General features: G+C 42.7%; 1 protein-coding gene across 4 annotated transcripts in view; it reads right to left on the bottom strand.

Annotated features, from left to right (window-relative positions):
• CACNB2 (calcium voltage-gated channel auxiliary subunit beta 2) overlaps positions 1-19705 on the bottom strand; it is a 456068-nt gene that overhangs the window by 395462 nt on the left and 40901 nt on the right. For all 4 annotated transcript variants that reach the window (XM_077490913.1, XM_077490914.1, XM_077490918.1 and 1 more), the window contains exon 2: positions 13884-13976. In XM_077490913.1, coding sequence (XP_077347039.1) covers positions 13884-13976 — 93 coding nt within the window. The remainder of the gene's footprint in view (positions 1-13883; positions 13977-19705) is intronic.

The following is a 19705-nucleotide window of genomic DNA, read 5'->3' as shown; positions in this document are numbered from 1 at the left end:
TAAGTGGGAGAATAATGGTCTAAACTAGGAGAACAGGGCAAAATAAGGAAATTTAGTAATGGCAAAGGATGGGAATAGAGGGCAAGAAGAAAGGGAGGGGGGTGGGGATGTGTTTAGTAGTTGCGTGAAGGGACGGAAATGCATACTGTACTTATTTGCATGTTGCACTTTATTGAAGTGTTTGTATATGGATGCAAATGAAAAAAAAAAAAATAATAATAATAAAAAAAAGGAAATAGTGGCAGCACAAGCGTATCACACATTTTGACACATTTCTCAAAACACAGACAGAAACACGTGCTTCTTCCTGTATTTTCAGAGCGACCAAGTATAAACGCAGGCTACTGTAATGCCATGCTAGTGATCTAAAATATTTTGAAACATTTTTTCTTCCAAACGTTGCATCCAAAGACAGTACATGCACAGGTAATTAGCATTTTGTTTTATAAATGTAGTACTAAATTTTGTGATTTCCCTGGAGGTCTCCTTTAGATCGCACTGCTTGTTAAGAGAACACTTTCAATTCTTCCAGTTTCCATAAGCCAAAACACATAATGGAATACTGGAATAATTATACCCATCCCCCTCCACATAGCAAGCAAAACATGGCCTAGCCAACAATTTTTCTTTAACAGCTAATCTAGACACATTATAATTTTACAAAAATCACTTACATCGCAGCCAAGATACCCATTAAACTGAATCAATTTTCATTAATGGGATTTACTTGACATTACAGGTTCATCTTTAATACATTTCACTGTTTGTATATGCTGTGAGGTTCTCAGAGTTCAAGTAGAATTAAGAAAAGATCCTACAACGGTAATTAGCTTGTTTCTGTTTTTCCGTTCCCAGCAGTTGCGGTGAAGTTGAGTAGACTTGCAAAGCATTCAATAGATTTTGACAAGCCTCTAATGTTGTAAGACCAATTTGGATGGAAGAAATAAACCAAACCATTAAACTGCAAGAACCCAGTTTAAAAAATAATTTTCCTCCACCAGCCCAAACAAACACCTAGCTAAGGAAAACACAGACTGCAGTCTGCAGGGGCACTGAGGGCCGCACAAAAAGTGCCAAAGAACTGCAGGGTGAGCACTAGGAATTTAGCCTCATTAAAAAGGTAATGCTGCGTTTATGCTAGTCATCCTATCTTTTGCAAGCAAAAATACTGTTTTTTTTTTTGTCATTTGCACTTCTTTAGTAAATCCAGCCCTATAAATTCACAAACTCGGCTTGTGGCTGATAATTATTCTGTATAGATAGTGATACCTTTTTTTCCTGAGGTATCCTGTCCAGTTGCATGACATCAGGGAGTTGGGCAGGTTTCCTTAGGCAGCAGAGATTGGTGCCATGTAATAATGTTGTTCTGTGAATTCAAAGCAGTTTGATGACCTACCCTGAGCACACAAGAAGCAGATTAAATGATGCTGGGCATAATTCCTCTGGAAGAAAACGGACGTTGGATTGCTAAGCACTAAGGCTGCAGTGAACAGCACCAGAGAAGAGGTGAGTATTGCAACCAGCGCTGCTTTAATATATTAAGCTTACGGACCGCCGGCCATCGTTATACGGCAGCTGTTTGACATTAAATACCTGGTTATGGCAGCAGATCGGCTTTCAGATAAAAAAGTGGTCTCTGCAGCGGATTCACCGCAAGATCACTTTTATCGGGGGGGGGAGTGGCGTTAGATTACCACCTCCCACCGCTCCCCGGTGGTCTTCGCCGCTTACCGAAGCCATTGGTAGAGGCGGAGATGATCCTCTTACAGACATGGAGTCAAGTGAGGGAAAGATGGCCCCCAGTTGGCTACATACCATTGGATGACGGTAGCGACATCAAACGTCACTTCTGCCCAATGGTCTTAAAGGGGAATTTTTTTATTTTTTGTTGCTTTTAAGTGTAAATGTGAGATCTGAGGTCTATTTGACCCCAGATCTCACATTAAAGAGGTCCTGTCATGCTTTTTTTTCTATTACAAGAGATGTTTACATTCCTTGTAATAGGAAACGCATACATAAATCACGCCCGCATATGAAAATGGTGTTCAAACCACACATGTGAGGTATCGCCACGATCGTTAGAGCGAGAGTAATCAATTTAGCAAAAGACCTCTTCTGTAAGTCTAAGGGTCCTTTCACACGGGGCGGATCAGCACTGATATCCGCTTGCTCAGCGGGGATCGCCGGAGCAGTCTCCGCTGAGCAGGAAGATGACAGGTCTGTCTCTGCACACTGCGCAGGGACGGACCTGTCACAGCGCCGCTCTCCCCTATGGGAGATCGGGTGACGACGGACCGCAGTGGGTGGGATGTCAGTGGACATGTCACCGCTGACATCCGACACTCCATAGAGCTCTATGAAGCATCCGTTCAGGTCCGCCTGAAAAACTGACAGGCGGACCTGAACGGATCGGTAGTGTGAAAGGGGCCTAAAACTTGTCACCTGTAAAAAAAATGTAAACATCGCCTATGGAGGTTTTTAAGGGTCAGAGTTTGTCACCATTCCATGAGCGGGCACAATTTTGAAGCATGACATCTTGGGTATCAATTTATTCGGCGTAACATTATTTTTTACATAATAGAAACAAATTGGGCTAACTTTACTGTTGTCTTATTTTTTCATTTTACAAAATATATTTTTTTCCAACAAAAATTGCGCTTATGAGACCGCTGCGCAATAACGGTGTGACATAAAGTATTGCAACGACCACCATTTTATTCTATAGGGTGTCTGAAAAAATATATATATGTTTGGGGATTCTAAGTAATTTCCTAGCAAAAAACTTTTGTAAAATACCTGGGCCAATATTTTTTTTAAATTTTAATAATGATTTTAATATTTTTAAAGATTTTTAAAATTTACTCTTTTTTTTTAATATGTAAATACATATGTTAATATGTATTAATACATATGTTAATATGTAAAAAAAAAAAAAATTACCGGTACATTTATTTTAAAGGAACAGCACACAGAAAAGAGGTAAGTACTGCAGCCAGAGCTACTTTTATTATTTAAAAATCTGCTAGGGAATTTTTTTTTTCTAATGTTTGGGCAATAATTTGGTTAAGTTTTTTTAATTTATTTTAAAGGATAATTATACTTTTACATACTAATTGTAATCCCCCCCCCCCCCCCCAGTTCTTTCAATTTGAAATTACATAAGTCTGTAAGCTTGCTTTTTCTTAATGGCCTATGGAGAAAAGTCATGCATGCCTAGTACTAAGCAGGTCTTACAGGTCATAACCTTTTTGCCCTGAACATTTCAATAAACTTTGCTGCAACCCCTGGTCAATCTGCGGTGCAGCTTTGAACCTGGCGGCAACACAGACTGATGTTGTTTAACAAGTAGCAAATACAGTTTTACATTTATTAAAGCAGCTTTTCTCAACCTTTTAACCCCAAAGGAACCCTTGAAACTAATTTCAGGTTTTGGGGAGCCCTTGTTAAAATCCATTGGAGGTTAGTGCATCAGTGGAAAAAATGCCAACCACGGCACTACCTGCCTGGAGTTTGCATGTTCTCCCTGTGCCTGTTTTCCCTCCAGGTACTATGGTTTCCTCCCGCACTTCAAAGACATTCTGGTAGGTTAACTGGCTCCTGTCTAAATTGGCCCTAGTATGTTTACTGTACGTATAAATGGGTGTTAGGGACCTTAGACTCTAAGCTCCCTGAGGGCAGGGACTGTTGTTAATGTACAATATATATGTAAGGCTCTGCACAAATTTGACAGCGCTATATAAGTACCTGTAATGTATAATAGTATAATATATTGTTGGTGGCATGCAGCTGGCTCTGCCATCGGCCCTGGAGTTTTTTAGGCTTAATCAAATGAAAGATCAGTCAGCCACAGCTCAAGGAATTCCTAGCAACCTCTTGATGAACCTTGAGTTCCATGGAACCCTGGTTATGAATGACTTGCTTAAATACAATGAAAATGCTGGCTTCTTGGTTACTCCAGAGCTACCCTTGAAACAAGTTTCAGGTTTTGTGGAAACCCTGCTAAAGCCAATTCACTGGTGGACAGGGGGGAAAATGCTCCTCACATTGGTGGCCAATGGATAGAATGCCTCTTACGTTGGCCGTCAGAATGCCACCCTTAAAAGCAGTTAAAAAAAAATGTTTTGGTGGCGTGCAGCTGGCTCTGCCAATGGCATTGGCCTTGGAACTTTGCAGGCACCATCAAATGGAAGGTTGGTCAGCCACAGCTCAAGGAACCCCTAGCATCCTCTGGAGGAACCAAAGGGTTCCACTGAACCTTGGTTGAGAATGGCTGTATTAAAGTGTATGTAAAGCCAAAACTTCTCATTATGGAAATATCCTGTCATTGTGCTCTGGACGTAACAGGACATAAGATGCAATCCCTTCAAAGTGAAAAAATGTCCGATCTCAGAGAGTTGTCACAGGAACAGGGGTTCCCAAGGTAGTATGAATTTTCCTCACCTCTTGCTCTAATCACAACTCAAATTTTTGGGTTTCTTCTCACTTTCAATCTATATGGCAATGAACACCGGGACAAATAGAGGCGAATCTCTCCAACAGGGAAACGGACAGCAATAAAAACTTTTCAAAGGGTATAACCCTTCCTTACTGTATCCAAAACCTAAAAGAAACGTTTGCCTTCACAAGCATTTTAATAGAAATGTCTCCCATTACCTACGACTTATTACTTGTAACTCCACTGTTAATGTTTTACTGTAATGTTAGTGCGGCTCTTTCACTATCCTATAATAAACATCGAGTACATGGGAAATGGCAGAAATTTAAATGGGATGAAAATATTTATTAAATGGCAAAATCCTAAAATAGAAACTCCTCTTGCCTGTTGTTTCCCCAGTTCCAAAATTAGCATCATTACGACTAACTGCTCAAGGAAAACCAGAAAAAAAAACGGACAAACGCGACCTCCCGCCCTGTACTTGAAGTAGAACTTAACTGTATCTGAGCACCAAAAACTGAAAACACTAATTCATTTTTTAATATTTAAAATAACCCCACAAATCCATCCATGTCACTTTGAAAAAACACACATCAAGCCATCCTGAGTAAGACCCCTTTCACACCACACCGCACCTTGCGTCGGCGGTAAAACGCCGCTATTTTTAGCTGCATTTTACCGCCGGATTTGCGGCGGATTTGCGGTGCATTTCGGCCGCTAGCGGGTGCTTTTACCCCCCGCTAGCGGCCGCGAAAGGGTTAAAACCGCCGGCAATACGTCGCAATAGCGGTGTTTTGCCGGCGGCATTACAGCGCTGCCCCATTGATTTCAATGGGCAGCAGCGGTGGAGGAGCGGTAAACACACCGCTCCTTCACCACTCCAAAGAAGCTGCTGGCAGGACTTTTTCTGACGTCCTGCCAGCGCACCGCTGTAGTGTGAAAGCCCTCGGGGCTTTCACACTACACACAATGGTGCAGATTCTTTAGGGCGTTTTGCAGGCGCTATTTCTAACGCTATAGCGCCTGCAAAACGCCCTGGTGTGAAAGGGGTCTAAGGGCAAATGATGTATGTAGCATTTACTTCTCGGTATCCATCCGCCCTTAGGTCAGGCATGCAGACAGGAAGGTGTGCTTAGATGAGAAAGCCCCCCTCCCTTCCTCCAGATGAAAGAAAAAAAATGAACATAAAGACTCCTGGGATGTATGACATTATTGTGTAACATCATCAGAAACCAGGAAGCAACTGAAGAAATGTAAACAAAAAAATGTAAAACAAGTAAATATAACATGCCTTCAATTCCATTTAATAATTCTAGGAGCATAAGGATTAAAAATAGTTACTGTTGATTGAGAGAGTTTAGTTCTATGCAAACGGCTAAAGAAAATTTATAGACAGAATAACAACAAAAATATCCAGAATAACACATTTCAAAAAAGTTATAAATTGATTTGCATTTTAATGCGTGATATAAGTATTGGATCCCCTATCAGTCAGCAAAATTTCTGGCTCCGAGGTGTCTTCTATACAGGTAACGAGCTGAGATTAGGTAAAAGGGAGTGCTCCTAATCTGAGCTTGTTATCTGCATAAAAGACACACAGAAGCAATCAAACAGATTCCAATCTCTCCCCCATGGCCAAAACCAAAAAGCTGTCCAAGGATGTCAGGGACAAGATTGTAGATCTACACAAGGCTGGAATGGGCTACGAGACCATCGCCAAGCAGCTTAGTGAGAGGGTGACAACAGTTGGTGCGATTATTCACAAATGGAATAAACACAAAATTACTGTCAATCTCCCTCGGTCTGGGGCTCCATGCAAAATCTCACCTCCTGGAGTTTCAATGATCATGAGAACGGTGAGGAATCAGCCTAGAACTACACAGGAGAATCTTGTCAATGATCTCAAGGCAGATGGGACCATAGTCACCAAGAAAACAATTGGTAACACTACGCCACAAAGGACTGAAATCCTGCAATGCCCAATGACCAAAATCGAGGTCTTTGGCATCAACTCAACTCGCCGTGTTTGGAGGAGGAGGAATGCTGTCTATGACCCCAAGAACACCACCCCCACCATCAAACATGGAGGTGGAAAAATTATGCTTTGGGGGTGTTTTTCTGCTAGAGGATAAGGACAACTTCACTACATCAAAGGGATGATGGTACTGTCAAATCTTAGGTGAGAACCTCCTTCCCTCAGCCAGGGATTCGAAAATAGATCATGGATGGGTATTCCAGCATGACAATGACCCGAAACACACAGCCAAGGCAACAAAGGAGTGGCTCAAGACGAATAAAGTTCTGGAGTGGCCTAGCCAGTCTCCAGACCTTAATCCCATAGAAAATATGTGGGAGTAGAAGGTTTGAGTTACAAAACCTCACCCTCGAAACCTTAATAACTTGGAGAGGATCTGCAAAGAGGAGTGGAACAAAATCCCTCCTGAGGTACAAAATCAGCAGGGGATCGAATACTTTCCCTCACCGTATATATATTTATTATCAATCAACTGTGTTTACTCTTTTTAAATCATAATCACAACAGAAACTACCCAAATGACCCCGATCAAAAGTTTACAAACCCTGGTGATTTTGGCCTGATATGCACACAAGTTGACACAAAGGGGTTTGAATGGCTATTAAAAGGTAACCATCCTCACCTGTGATCTGTTTGCTTGTAATTAGTGTGTGTGTGTGTGTGTGTGTGTGTGTGTGTGTGTGTGTGTATATAAAAGCTCAATGAGTTTCTGGACTCCTGACAGACCCTTACATCTTTCATCCAGTGCTGTACTGACGTTTCTGGATTCAGAGTCATAGGGAAAGCAAAAGAATTATAAAAATTAAAAGTAGGTGTGGCACTGTTCGGTTAAATATCTTAAATGATTAGTGATATAGTAATGTGCCTAATACAATTAATTAATGTATCTTATGAAATTCATATGTTAAAGCTCATATACAAAAAATATATGTGAAAAGATGCAGAAAAATGCAGAAAAAACATAAAATATAGAACTACCCACAATTCATAAAAAAATCCGTAAACATGTGCAAAAATAATTATATATCTCCAACGTGAATAATCCTACTTCAATATTAATGTAAAAAACAAATGATAAAGTTCATAGTACCAAATTTTTTTTTTTTTTAGAATAGGTGAAAGTGCTTTGTGCTGGTGAAGGAAGAACCCCCCCCCTCCCCCCCCCCGCTGCTCTATTTCCCCTTGAAGGGTGAACACAGCATATACGTGGTTTATTTGTGCTCTTATTGTAACTGCACCCACCAGAAATTATTCCCCCGCCAAGGGTATGAGACATTCACAGTTTTTGCCACTGTGCGGCACTCTGGAAATTACCCACTCCTAGGTACCCTGGTAATATTTAGTTTACTTTTAAGCTTTTGGGCATCATAACGAATTTGTGAAAATTCACGAAGTCCAAAGGAGCCTCCAACAACCAAGAGCTTGGGGGAAGAATAATTTAATTTACATTTTATTAAATGTATGTAGGGAAGTAATATTTTGGCAGCCATCATCTGTAAACATTTTGACTCTGGACTGGTATATTGTATCATTTTTAAGAGCGAATTTTGGCAGCTCAAGCGAACCACATATAGAGGACTATGACTGCGTGTGTATGTGTGTGTGTGCGCACGCATGACCTCAGAATGACGTGTCATGCTCTTTAAAAATGTGTGCCTCTGTGTAACTCTGTGTATGAGGGGCCCCCCAAACCTGGGCCCCCCCCATGGTCTAAATAGAGTCTGAAGGGCAGTAAACTGGCCCTTTGTTTAGAATGTTTGGAGACCACGATTTAATGCAAGAGTTGCAATCCCTTCCTTCAAAATGCTGAATTTACCGAAATTACGTTTTCAAAAACTCCTGACAAAATATGTAACAGATTCTGGGAGGGGGGTTGCTAAAGAACAGCCCAATGTTTTATGCAGAAAAACACCAACAGAAAATCCTGTCCACATTGCTCAATGCTATGCAACGCCACGCAGCAAGGTATGGAAACCAACTGTACCAACACATGCTAAGTCTCTAGAGCCTAATCCTTCACACGCCAATGACAAGGATGACTTTTACAGTCAATGGAATGATTCCGCAGAAACTTGGCAAACAGTCTCAAGAGAAAAAGATCCGACCGTCTACTTCCAGATTTCCAACACATGTTACAAGGTCAGATGGAATGGCAGCACCATAATCCTTCTTTACAATGAGAAAAAAAAAAAACAATGACGAATATATAGCATCATTCATTCATAAAATGTGTTTACTAACAAAGTTGTACCCGTACTCTTCCAACATCCATATTAAAATATTATGTTGAGCTAAACTAAACTACAAAGTATAAACTTTCTAACCACAGCAGCCAATCAGGTTTAGGTTTACTAGCAGACTGTTCACGTTATGAGGGATGTCGCACTTTGTATGGCAATTTTCTCCAGAATTTCGTGAATGCCAGATGCTCATCCAGACCTGCTGGTGCATACTGCAATTATAGCCTAACATTGTAGAGCCAATTATTCCAATCTGCAAACAGATATTTAAGGCTTTTTGGAAATCATAAGTGCAGTATATGGGAACTATGGGGGGGGGGGGGATTTACTAAAATTGGTGCAGCTCTGCAAAGTAACCAATCATTTTCTACTTTTTAGGCTGGGTTCACACCGCTGCGGGTGGGAGACCCGGATGTGATTCGCACCGCACTGCAGTGCAAATCACATCCGATCTGTCTGTGCGATGCGAGTTCAGCCATACAGATAGTATGGCTGAATTCGTGTCGCACCCGCCGCAAACTCGCACGGGACCCTTTTTTTGGTCCGCAGCAGAATCGGATCGCATGGGTGTTCACACCATGCGATCCGATTCCTGTCCGAGTTTGCAGATCACACTGCGATATGCGGACTGGTCTGGGGGTGTCATTAAGATTTCATTGACACTCCCAGCAGTCCGCATAGGGCAGTGTGAACTGCCGGCGGGAGGCATGCGATGCGGGAAAACGCCGCGGATTTGCGGGGTTCCCGCATCGCTATGGTGTGAACCCAGCCTTAGTGTCATAGCTTAATTGAACAAGCTGAAGTTAGAAGCTGATTGGCTACCATGCATAGCTGCATCAGATTCTGATTGCTCCAGTTTTAGTAAATGTCCCCCTACGGCTTCTATGGAGTATGTCTTGGGACAGAAGGCTAATCAAATTGGAAAGAATCCAGTATGTGTTACAGGTGTTCAAGCAATTGATTTTATGTCTAAATATCAACTGGATGGAAATGCCTTGTAGTTGGGCTGCCTACAGGGTTGCCACCTCATCCCTTTAAACCCATTAATTACACAGGTTCTGAGGCTGATTAAGGTGGTAATTAAAACTCACTTTTACCTTATCTGCATTAAATTAGCCTTCAGAACCTGTGTAATTCATGTGTGTTCGGGTTTAAAGGGATGAGGTGGCAACTCTAGCTGCCTTAGCCCTTGTACACACGGTCGGACATTCCGACAACAAAATCCGTCTGAATTTTTCCAACGGATTTTGTCCAAAAATGGTGTTGTATACACACGGTCGGACAAAGTTGTCGGAAAATCCGATCGTTCGGAACGCGATGACGTTATTTAGTTACGACGGGACTACATTCAGGCTAGTAGCCAATAGCTTTGGTCTAGGAATTTTATCTGAGCATGCGTGGCACTTTGTCCGATCTGAATTCTCTACAAACGATCGGACTAAGTCCAATCGGATCATGTTGTCGGAACAATTTTATATCCAGCTTTTAAACTTTGTTGGTCGGACATTCCGACGGAAAAAGTCTTATGAAGCCCACACACGGTCGGATTATCCGACAACACGGTCCGATCGGACATTTTCCATCGGAATTTCCGACCGTGTGTACAACGGCTAAGACATGCTGTACATGGTTTGACATTCACTTTAAGGTGCCTTACAATAAAGGGGCAGTTACTCCCTAAGGCTAGGTTCACACCTAATGCTGATTGCGGCTCCCAGCAGGGCTCTGATGTGTCCTGTTCACAGTTTCAGGTCCGATTTCAGCCTGAATTTTTGTCTGAATTCAGACCTGAAACAGACCAAAAGACAAACAAGGCTACTGAACAAATTCGCACCGGAGCCGCATCGGAGATATGTGAAGCGGCTCCACAGTTGGTCACAATCTGCTATTGCGAATTGGATTTGGGGATCCCGCATTCAATTCGCAATAGTGTGAACCCAGTCTAAGAGTTAATTACTTCTGAAAGGATGCAGACCATGCAACGTTTGTGAACATAAAAGTGAGCATGCACCAGGTTAACATAATGAACCAGACCTTCCAACTAAGGATCACTATCCAAAGGACATAGTCAAACAAACAGCTATTACTTCAGAGCAGAAACAGGTAGGAATTAATAAAAGTGTGTCCAAATCTATACAATGCACATTGATCATCCAAATGGGAATTGTTTTTTTCTCAACAAAAGAGTTTATCCCCTATTGGATTGTCTGCAGACTTTTGTCTTCAGATTTGCCAAAACCATATAGTATGAGGTCAAACCTTAAGAGTTTCAATTTGTATGCAATCAGGCAGGCCCTTGCACTACATGGTTTTGATAAATCTGAAGACAAAAATTTGCAGAAAATCTAATAGTGTGTATGGGGTCTTACTCTTTAAAGCCTAGGTTTGACTAAAATAAATAGATTAATTAAATCGAAAATCAGCACAAGGGACATTACTTATCTTTAGTAGGGTGTGTCCCTTGTGCTGCTTTAGATGAAATCTTCCTCCTCCAATTTCCCCAACTGCCATAATCTTCTGGTGTGCCAGGGGTTAATGCAGGTAATTGGCTATCACAGGCTCTCATCACGAGGCTCCGACTATGCTCAGCCTTTTCACCCAGCTACCGCAGTCACAGAACATGTATTACAGTTTCTATGAATGAAACAGGATGTATGAATGGAGGGGGCAGAGTTATCAATCATCAGCCTTCATTTACAGAACCTGTTTAAAGGCCCTTTCACACGGGCTGTCCAATTAGGTATGTCTTACAGTTTTTCAGGTGGACCTGATCGGACCCTTTAGTCTCCCCTATAGAGCGGTAGATGTCAGCTAACATCTGCCACTATCCGATCCGATCCTGCCCACAAAATCCAGACAGATGGTGGTCCTATCTTCCAACCGTCTGGATGAAAACCTGTCCATTTCCACCCAATTTCCCCCATAGAGGAGAGAGGAACTGTGTCTGTTTCCACTATGCACAGTGGAGCAGAAAGGATGTGTCATCCGCCTCCTCAGTAGGGATCAGCGGAGCAATCCCCCACTAAGCAAGTGTAATCCGCATAATAGAGGCACCCGTGTAAAAGGGGCCTAAATATCAATTGGAAGTGACTGCCTAGTTGGGCTGCCTAAAACATACTATACATGGTTTGACATACAATACACTTTAAAGCGGAGTTCCGCCTGAAATTCTCTTTTTTTAAGTCAGCAGCTACAAATACTGCAGCTGCTGACTTTTAAAATAAGGACACTTACCTGTCCAGGGCACCCGCAATGTCCTCACCCAAAGCCGACCTGTCCCTTGGCTCTTGGATGGAGGCACCAGCATTGCTAGTAAGGGGATCAGGAAGTGAAGCCTTGTAGCTTCATAGACTGGTTCCCTAGTGGGCATGCGCGAATCCGGACAGAGTAAGTTCCATTTTTGGGTGGAACTCCACTTCAAGGTGCCTTTCAATAAAGGGGCAGTTACTCCTTAAGGGTTAATTACTTCCGAAAGGATGCAGACCATGCAACTTTTCTGAACACAAAAGTGAGTGTGCACCAAGTTAATATAATGAACCAGACCCTCCAACTAAGGATCACAGGCTCCCTCAAGAGAGTCTGACTATGCCTGGCCTTTCCCCCAGCTGCCCCATTCATAGAAGTTATATTACAGCTTCTATGAATGAAACAGAATCTATGAATGGAGAGGGCAGAGCTATCAATCATCTGCCTTCATTCATAGAATCTGTTTAAATCATAGAACTGGGTGGAAAGGGTGGGCACACTCAGACTCTCTTGATAAGAGCCTGTGATAGCCCCTTAGCTGTATTAACTGCTACCGCACTAGAAGGGGATTATTGCGGTAGGAGGAGGGATGGCAGGATGGAGGAGGATTTCAACTAAAAGAGTATACAGCAGCACAAGGGCCACATCCTACTGAGGGTAAGTAACATCCCTTGTGCTGATTTTTTAGTTTTTTTTGCTACACTTTAGCACCGTACACAGGACTTTCCGATGGGAAATGTTCGATGTCAGACTGTTGGCAGTAAGTCCAACCGTGTGTATGCTCCATCGGACAATTGTTGTCAGACTTTCCGCCAACAAATGTTGGCTAGCATTTCCCATATTTTCCGCCAACAAATGTGTGTTGTTATTCCGAGCGTGTGTACACAAGTCCGTCGGACAAAAGTCCAAAGTACAAACACACATGCTTGGAAGCAAGGATGAGCCGGAAGCGGTCGGTCTTGTAAACTAGCATTCCTAATGGAGAATTAACATTCGTGATGTGTCAAATTATGAAATCTTGAAATGCAGCGCACAATTCTCTCCTTCTTTAATGGGATAATAATGAAGCTGCTTTGATGGTGATACTGATGGAGTTATTGCAAATTAATTTTCAAGGTCTTTTTTTTTCTAGTGATATCAAAAATAATATTATTATTATTTTTTTTTTCTATTTGGGCAAGTTACCACAACACCATTATCCTGCAGTTTTTAGGATCAAAGATACAACTATGTTGGTGTCCCTTGTGCTTTTACATTGTATTTTTAAAATGTAACTGCCTACTCCCAAACTGTCATTTAAAGTAAAACGCATAGCCAAGTATTATTCTCCACTATTTTATATTATTGTGCATTAAAAAAAAAAAAAAAAAAAAACATTAGACATGCTATCTGCCAATATAACTTAACCCAAAAGTTCATTCTATGCATCCAGAAATATACAAAAATATACCAAATCAAATCATTATTCAACCAAAAAAATAACGTCAAAGCAATAACTCCAAGGCCAATAATAAATAACACGTTATCTCCTCCGATTCCACAACATGTCTGGTTGACAAACGGCCGTTCAGAAACTAACTGAAAAGCGCAAATCAACACTCATCAAACTTCTACTAACATTAAATTAGCAGAAGGAGCCCAAAGGGTGGCGCTAAAGAGCTGAAAAAATACATAGTACGTCTAGTACATCACTACGTTCGTAATTGTTGGCCAACAATTGAGTGGCGGTTTGTATGCAAGAAAAGTTTGGGCCAACCCCCTTCGGACAAAAGTCCACGGTTTTGTTGGCCAACAATCCAATCGTGTGTACAAGGCTTTAGGTATTAAATAAGATATGCAGGTGACAAGCTTTTTGCACGCCAGCACACTATTGACACACAATATTTCAACATATGCAGCCTAGAAAAGTAAAGATAAGTCTTATTACCTGCCGTACAAAGCTGTTTGAGGTAGTGTCAGAAGACGTACTGCCATCCGATCCTTTGAATCTATTTTTCCTTCTTGCTCCTTTTCCATAAGTCTGAAATGAAAACCAAGACATGGATATTATTACCAATCTAATATAATAATGTGTTTTCAGAAGAGCGCGCAAATAAAAAATTTTAAAGCTATCAAATGTATTCCATAAAGTAAAGTAGTAATAGAGATTATAGAGCAGAAACATAACAGCAGCCTAATTAGCTTTTAGTGATATAAATACTTCTAAAGATAACATTTACATAATATAGTCAGTCCCTGCCCTGAAGGGACTTGCACTCTAAGATCCCTATCTCATATGCAGACATACATTTGGGCCAATTAAGAATTAAGAGAGGAGGCAATACAAGTATATGTGAACCCTCCCTTTGTAAAAAAAAAAAACATAAAACATTTTAGTTTATAATAAAAACAAGCAGCAGAAGACCACCCCGGGTTACACTCCTGTCGGTTAAGAACAGGAAACTGAGGCTACAATTCGCACAGGCTCACCAAAATTGGACAATAGAAGATTGGAAAAACGTTGCCCGGTCTGATGAGTCTCGATTTCAGCTGTGACATTCAGATGGTAGGGCCAGAATTTGGTATAAGCAACATGAAAGCATGGATCCATCCTGCCTTGTATCAACGGTTCAGGCTGGTGGTGGTGTAATGGTGCAGGGGATATTTTCTGGGCCTCTTAGCACCAATTAAACATCACAGCCTACCTTTATGACTACAGTGTACCCATCTTCTGATGGCTCCTTCCAGCAAGATAATGCACCATGTCAGAAAGCTCATATGATCTTACCACTGGTTTCAGGAACATGTCATATATATTTTATATATATATACCACACATGAACTTTAATGGCACCCCAGTCTTAGTCCATAGGGTTAAATATTGAGTTGGCCCTCCCTTTGCAGCTATAACAGCTTCAACTCTTCTGGGAAGGCTGTCCACAAGGTTTAGGAGTGTGTCTATGGCAGTGATTCTTAACCAGGGTTCCGTGGAATCCTAGGGTTCCTCCAGAGGTTGCTAGGGGTTCCTTCAGCATTGGACCATTTCTGCCTCTCAGATAAGTTCCCCCGACACCAATGATCTTTTTAGCTATCTGTAAGGAGGTAATTCTTCCCAATGACCTCAAGTGTAAGGACCATTCTTCCCACTGACACCCTAAACTGTAGATTTCTAATTTTTAGCAGGGGTCCCCCAAGACCAGAGAACTATTTCAAGGGTTCCTCTGTGTTGAAAAGGTTGAGACTGGTCTATGGGAATGTTTGACCATTCTTCCAGAAGCGCATTTGAGAGTCTCTGCTCTTATATATCCCAAAGGTGTTCTATCGGGTTGAAATCAGGATTCTGTGTCGGCCAGTCAAGTTCCTCCACCCCAAACTCGCTCATCCATGTCTTTATGGACCTTGCTTTGTGCACTGGTCCAAATCACTTGGTGGAGGGGGGAATATGGTGTGGGGTTGTTTTTCAAGGGTTGGGCTTGGCCTCTTCCTCCCACTGATACAATGATGGGGTTACGATTCCTCCCGCTGCCAACAACGACGGGGTACAATTCTTCCCACTGACACCAACGTCCGGTCCCCCTAAATTCTGAAGAACAGTAAACTGGCTCTTGTTTAGAAAAGTTTGGAGACCCCTGTGGTAAAGGAAGAGATGAGGCAACTGGATGGATGAAAGAGTAATCGATTAATGGACGGACGAGCAGGAGAAGTGCCTGAGACTCTAATCTTTGCAGCTCCCGCAGAAGATCTGGGTGAGATTACCTCAATCACTATCCATGCTGTTTCATACTAACTTCAATGTAAGTGTGCTGCTTATTTTAATAGTGATTTTTATTGGATACTGACCTTAGTGCCCTGTTGTTCATTTTTTAATTATGTAGTACGAGAGGGCTGCCTGAATGCATACAAATTGAAAGTGTTTAGGCTTGACCTCATATTATTTGGTTTTGGTAAATATGAAGTAAAATTGTACAAGAAAGTTGTATAATGTATGGTAAGCCTAATGCCCCGTACACACGAGAGGACTTATGTCCGACAGACTTCCAAAGGAGTTCCGCCGGAGTTCCGCCGGAGTTCCGACGGAGTTCTGACAGACTTTTCGGCCGAACGGACTTGGCCACACACGATCACACTAAACTCCGACGGATTCGAACGTGATGACGTACGACCCGACTCGAATAAGGAAGTTCATAGCCAGTAGCCAATAGCTGCCCTAGCGTCGGTTTTAGTCCGTCGGAGTAGCATACACACGAGCGGAGTTTTCGAAGGGGATCGGGTCCGGCGGAGTTCCTTCGGGAAAATTTGAAGCATGCTTCATTTCTAAAGTCCGTCAGACTTTGGCGAATCAAAAGTCCGTTGCAGCCCACACATGATCGGATAGTCTGACGGACTCGGTCCTTCGGACTTTGGATGTTGAAAAGTCCGCTCGTGTGTACGGGGCATTAAAGTGGTTCTAAAGCCTTATGGTTTTTCACCTTCTGTGCTGCAGCTCCCCCCAGGGCTGAATCTCGCTGTCTATGTCAATGACTGCAGAAGCGGGGCTCGGGAGTGAGCATGCATAGGTGCCCCCATGGAAAGTGGTTTTCCATGGGAGTACCTGCTGAAGAGGAAGGGCCAGGAGCGCCAGCGTGGGACCCCAGAAGAAGAGGATTGGGGCTGCTCTGTGCAAAACCATTGCATAGAGCACGTAAGTATAAACATGTTTGTTATTTTAATAATAAAAAAAATAAAAAAAAGGCTTTAATGTCACTTTAAAGAGGGATTCCACCAAAAAAATAAATATTAAAAGCCAGCAGCTATAAATACTACAGCTGCTGACTTTTAATAAATGGACACTCACCTGTCCCGGGTTCCAGCGATGCCGGCAGCCGAGGCCGATCGATCGCTCGGCTCTCGGCTGCTGTAGTCACCATTCTAGGTGAGGGAATCAGGAAGTGAAGCGAATCGGCTTCACTTCCCGGTTCCCTACTGCGCATGCGCGTGCCGTGCCGCGCAATAGGAAATCTCCGCGCTGTCACTGGGACCCGTGTGTGTCCCAGCAGACAGTGCGGCAGGGCAGGAAATGGCGTAGACTCCCGCGGGAGTCTATGCCCGGAAGTGGGTGAAAATACCTGTCTTTGACAGGTATCTCCACCCCCCTCCCCCCTGAAAGGTGTCAATTGTGACACCGGAGGGGGGGAGGGATCCGATCAGCGGAGGTTCCACTTTAGGGTGGAATCCCGCTTTAATTTAGCCACTTCCTTTCTACATGCACTTGCTTCTGTTTGGCTGCACATCATTGCATTGGGCTGCCTTCCTGAAGGTGATAATGCGCATGAGCTTGTAGTCTCCATCTGGGCGTATGTGAGAGGGTAACAATGCAGAAGAACAATCTGCAAACAGTTGTCACCCCATAACAGGAAGTACCTGGACAACGACCTTCGTGGCAAGATCACCAGGAATTATTTTAAAGTGTTACTAAACCCAGGAACCTGCATTCGTTATATCTGGTCTCCCACAGTACACGGAGCATGGAAATGCAATTATTTTAGTAAATATAAACCGCTAAATACCCTTTCTCATGAGTAGTTTATAGGAGTCTTGTGGCTTTCTTCAGTGTCTGGTTAAAGCTTGTAGGAGATGTTTTCATACTACACTGGTTGTCCTAACAGTATACAGGACCCCTGACACTCTGTCTGGACAGTGTTGATTGGCCCTGTGCTGATCACATGCATCCTCCCTAGAAAAAGAAAAAAAAACTCTCTAGCAATACACACCAAACTGAGCATGTGCAGCCTGACTCCAGTAACTCTGTCTTATCCAGACATGTTTTGAAGTCAATGCGAGAAGGGGAGGATCTGGGTTGACAGGATCAAACAGCCTTTTTACACAATGCAGAGGATTAACCCCTTAGGTTCCACAGTGAGTATAACAAGCATGCTTTACTGCATATAAAGACTGAAATTACTGTTGTGGGTTTAGTAACACTTTAATGAATGCTGCAGGTTTAAAAAAGATTAAAAATTACTTTTTGAAATGACATTAACGTGTGGAAGTTGATATGAGATTTTAGTGATTGGGTTACCATCTACCTTCATTCAGCAGTAATACACTTTCCATAAACACATACATTACACCTTCTAGTGTGACTTCAATCCTCCGATAAGACCACTGATGGTGAATGAGTCAGGAATAGTGGGGTTTAACTCACATAACACACTTGTCTGTACCTGCTACTTCCATCCTATGTGAACGAGGAGAGATCAGCATTGGGGAATGAGGAGTGACAGCCTCTCCAGACATAACTCAGAGCAGCAGATTATTCCTTCCCTGTCAGCGCTAGGATAGAAAATGACGCAGGATTGTGAAGACTGGGGATCAAAACTGACCTCTGACAACGTAAGCCTATAATTTAAAGATGGATCAGCTGGTATGCCGCCAATATGAAACATTCCACGGGGGATTTTACAAAAAATTCTCCAAGATGACAATTAAACCCGCATTCCTCATCAATGAATGTGGAAGACAGAAGTATAATATAAACATACCAGAGGGTGAGAATGTTTCCATACTGTGCAGGTGGTAAGTCTGTAGCAGAAATGATATATGGAGCTATGAAAGTAGTAGTAATCTCCGATTATAATAAGGCTTACTAGTAGGTACAATGACAATATTCTAAATGTTCACAATTTCAGCAGCCGGTGATGTCATCGACACATGTGACTTGCGATTTGTACTGAGGGCACGCTGAGTGTATGTCAATTCAGAGCGCTGCTCAAGAGTAGTGATTTCATAGCAGCTCTTCAAATGGCGCAAACCAACGCCGCTGGTGTTTTTTTTGGGGGTTGCTGTTTGCCAGTCAGTTCCGGCACTTACCGCATTTGCGGGTGGCAAGCAGCTTGGTGCAGCGGCTTTATGTGCTCTCCTTCATGGCGGATTCCAGCTCCTCCACTCCTCCTCCTAGGTGTCCAATAGGATCACTTGTCCTTTTAGCCAATCAAGTGACCTGTGTCAAAACTGGCCTCCTGTTTAGCCGGGAGGAGGATCAGTGTTATATACATTTCCTGTTGTAACACACCTGGGTGAGATCAGAGCACACTCTCTCTGCGACCCGAGCCCACCCTATATTGAAGCCTATTAGAGCCTCTGGCTCTAATCGGTGCTTTAAAAAAACACCCCACCTCATAGGAATCCATGCGCCAATGTCCAGAAAGGGGCCTGACACATGGGGGGGTGGCGATCACCCGTGCGCCCTTATTGGACGGGCCGCCCCTGGCGCAAACCTAGAAAGAAGGCCAGGTGAAGATGGAAGCTCCAGCAGCGATTACAGGGCTTTGTTTGAAAAGGAGGTTTGCTGTAATTTGTTATTATGCAGTCCATACTAGCCTATTATGGTATTATCCTGCAGGGTGACCATGTTTTTTTTTGGCTACCACAGCTTTAAGTGCATCTAATGCCGCGTACACACGACCGCTTTTTCCGTCAGAATAAACTCTGATGGTTTTTCCGACGGAGTTCCGACGGAGTTCCGCTGAAACGGACTTGCCTACACACGATCACAACAAAGTCCGATCGTTTAGAACGCGGTGACGTACAACACGTACGACGGGACTAGAAAAAGGAAGTTCAATAGCCAGTAGCCAATAGCTGCCTTTGCGTAGTTTTTGGTCCGTCGGAATAGCATACAGACGAACGGTTTTCCCGATAGTAATTGATTCCGTCGGAAAGATTTAAAACTAGGCGTGCACCGAATGGGTTTTTTGGTGCCGAAACCGATACCGAAAATGAAAAATACAC

This window comes from Lithobates pipiens, unplaced genomic scaffold, assembly GCF_037356315.1.
Source record: "Lithobates pipiens isolate NorthernLeopardFrog02 unplaced genomic scaffold, aLitPip1_a1.2 Scaffold_19, whole genome shotgun sequence".
Taxonomy (NCBI): Eukaryota; Metazoa; Chordata; class Amphibia; order Anura; family Ranidae; genus Lithobates; species Lithobates pipiens.
The sequence above is the reverse complement of the archived record's forward strand: the minus strand, read 5'-3'. Positions and strand labels throughout refer to the sequence as shown.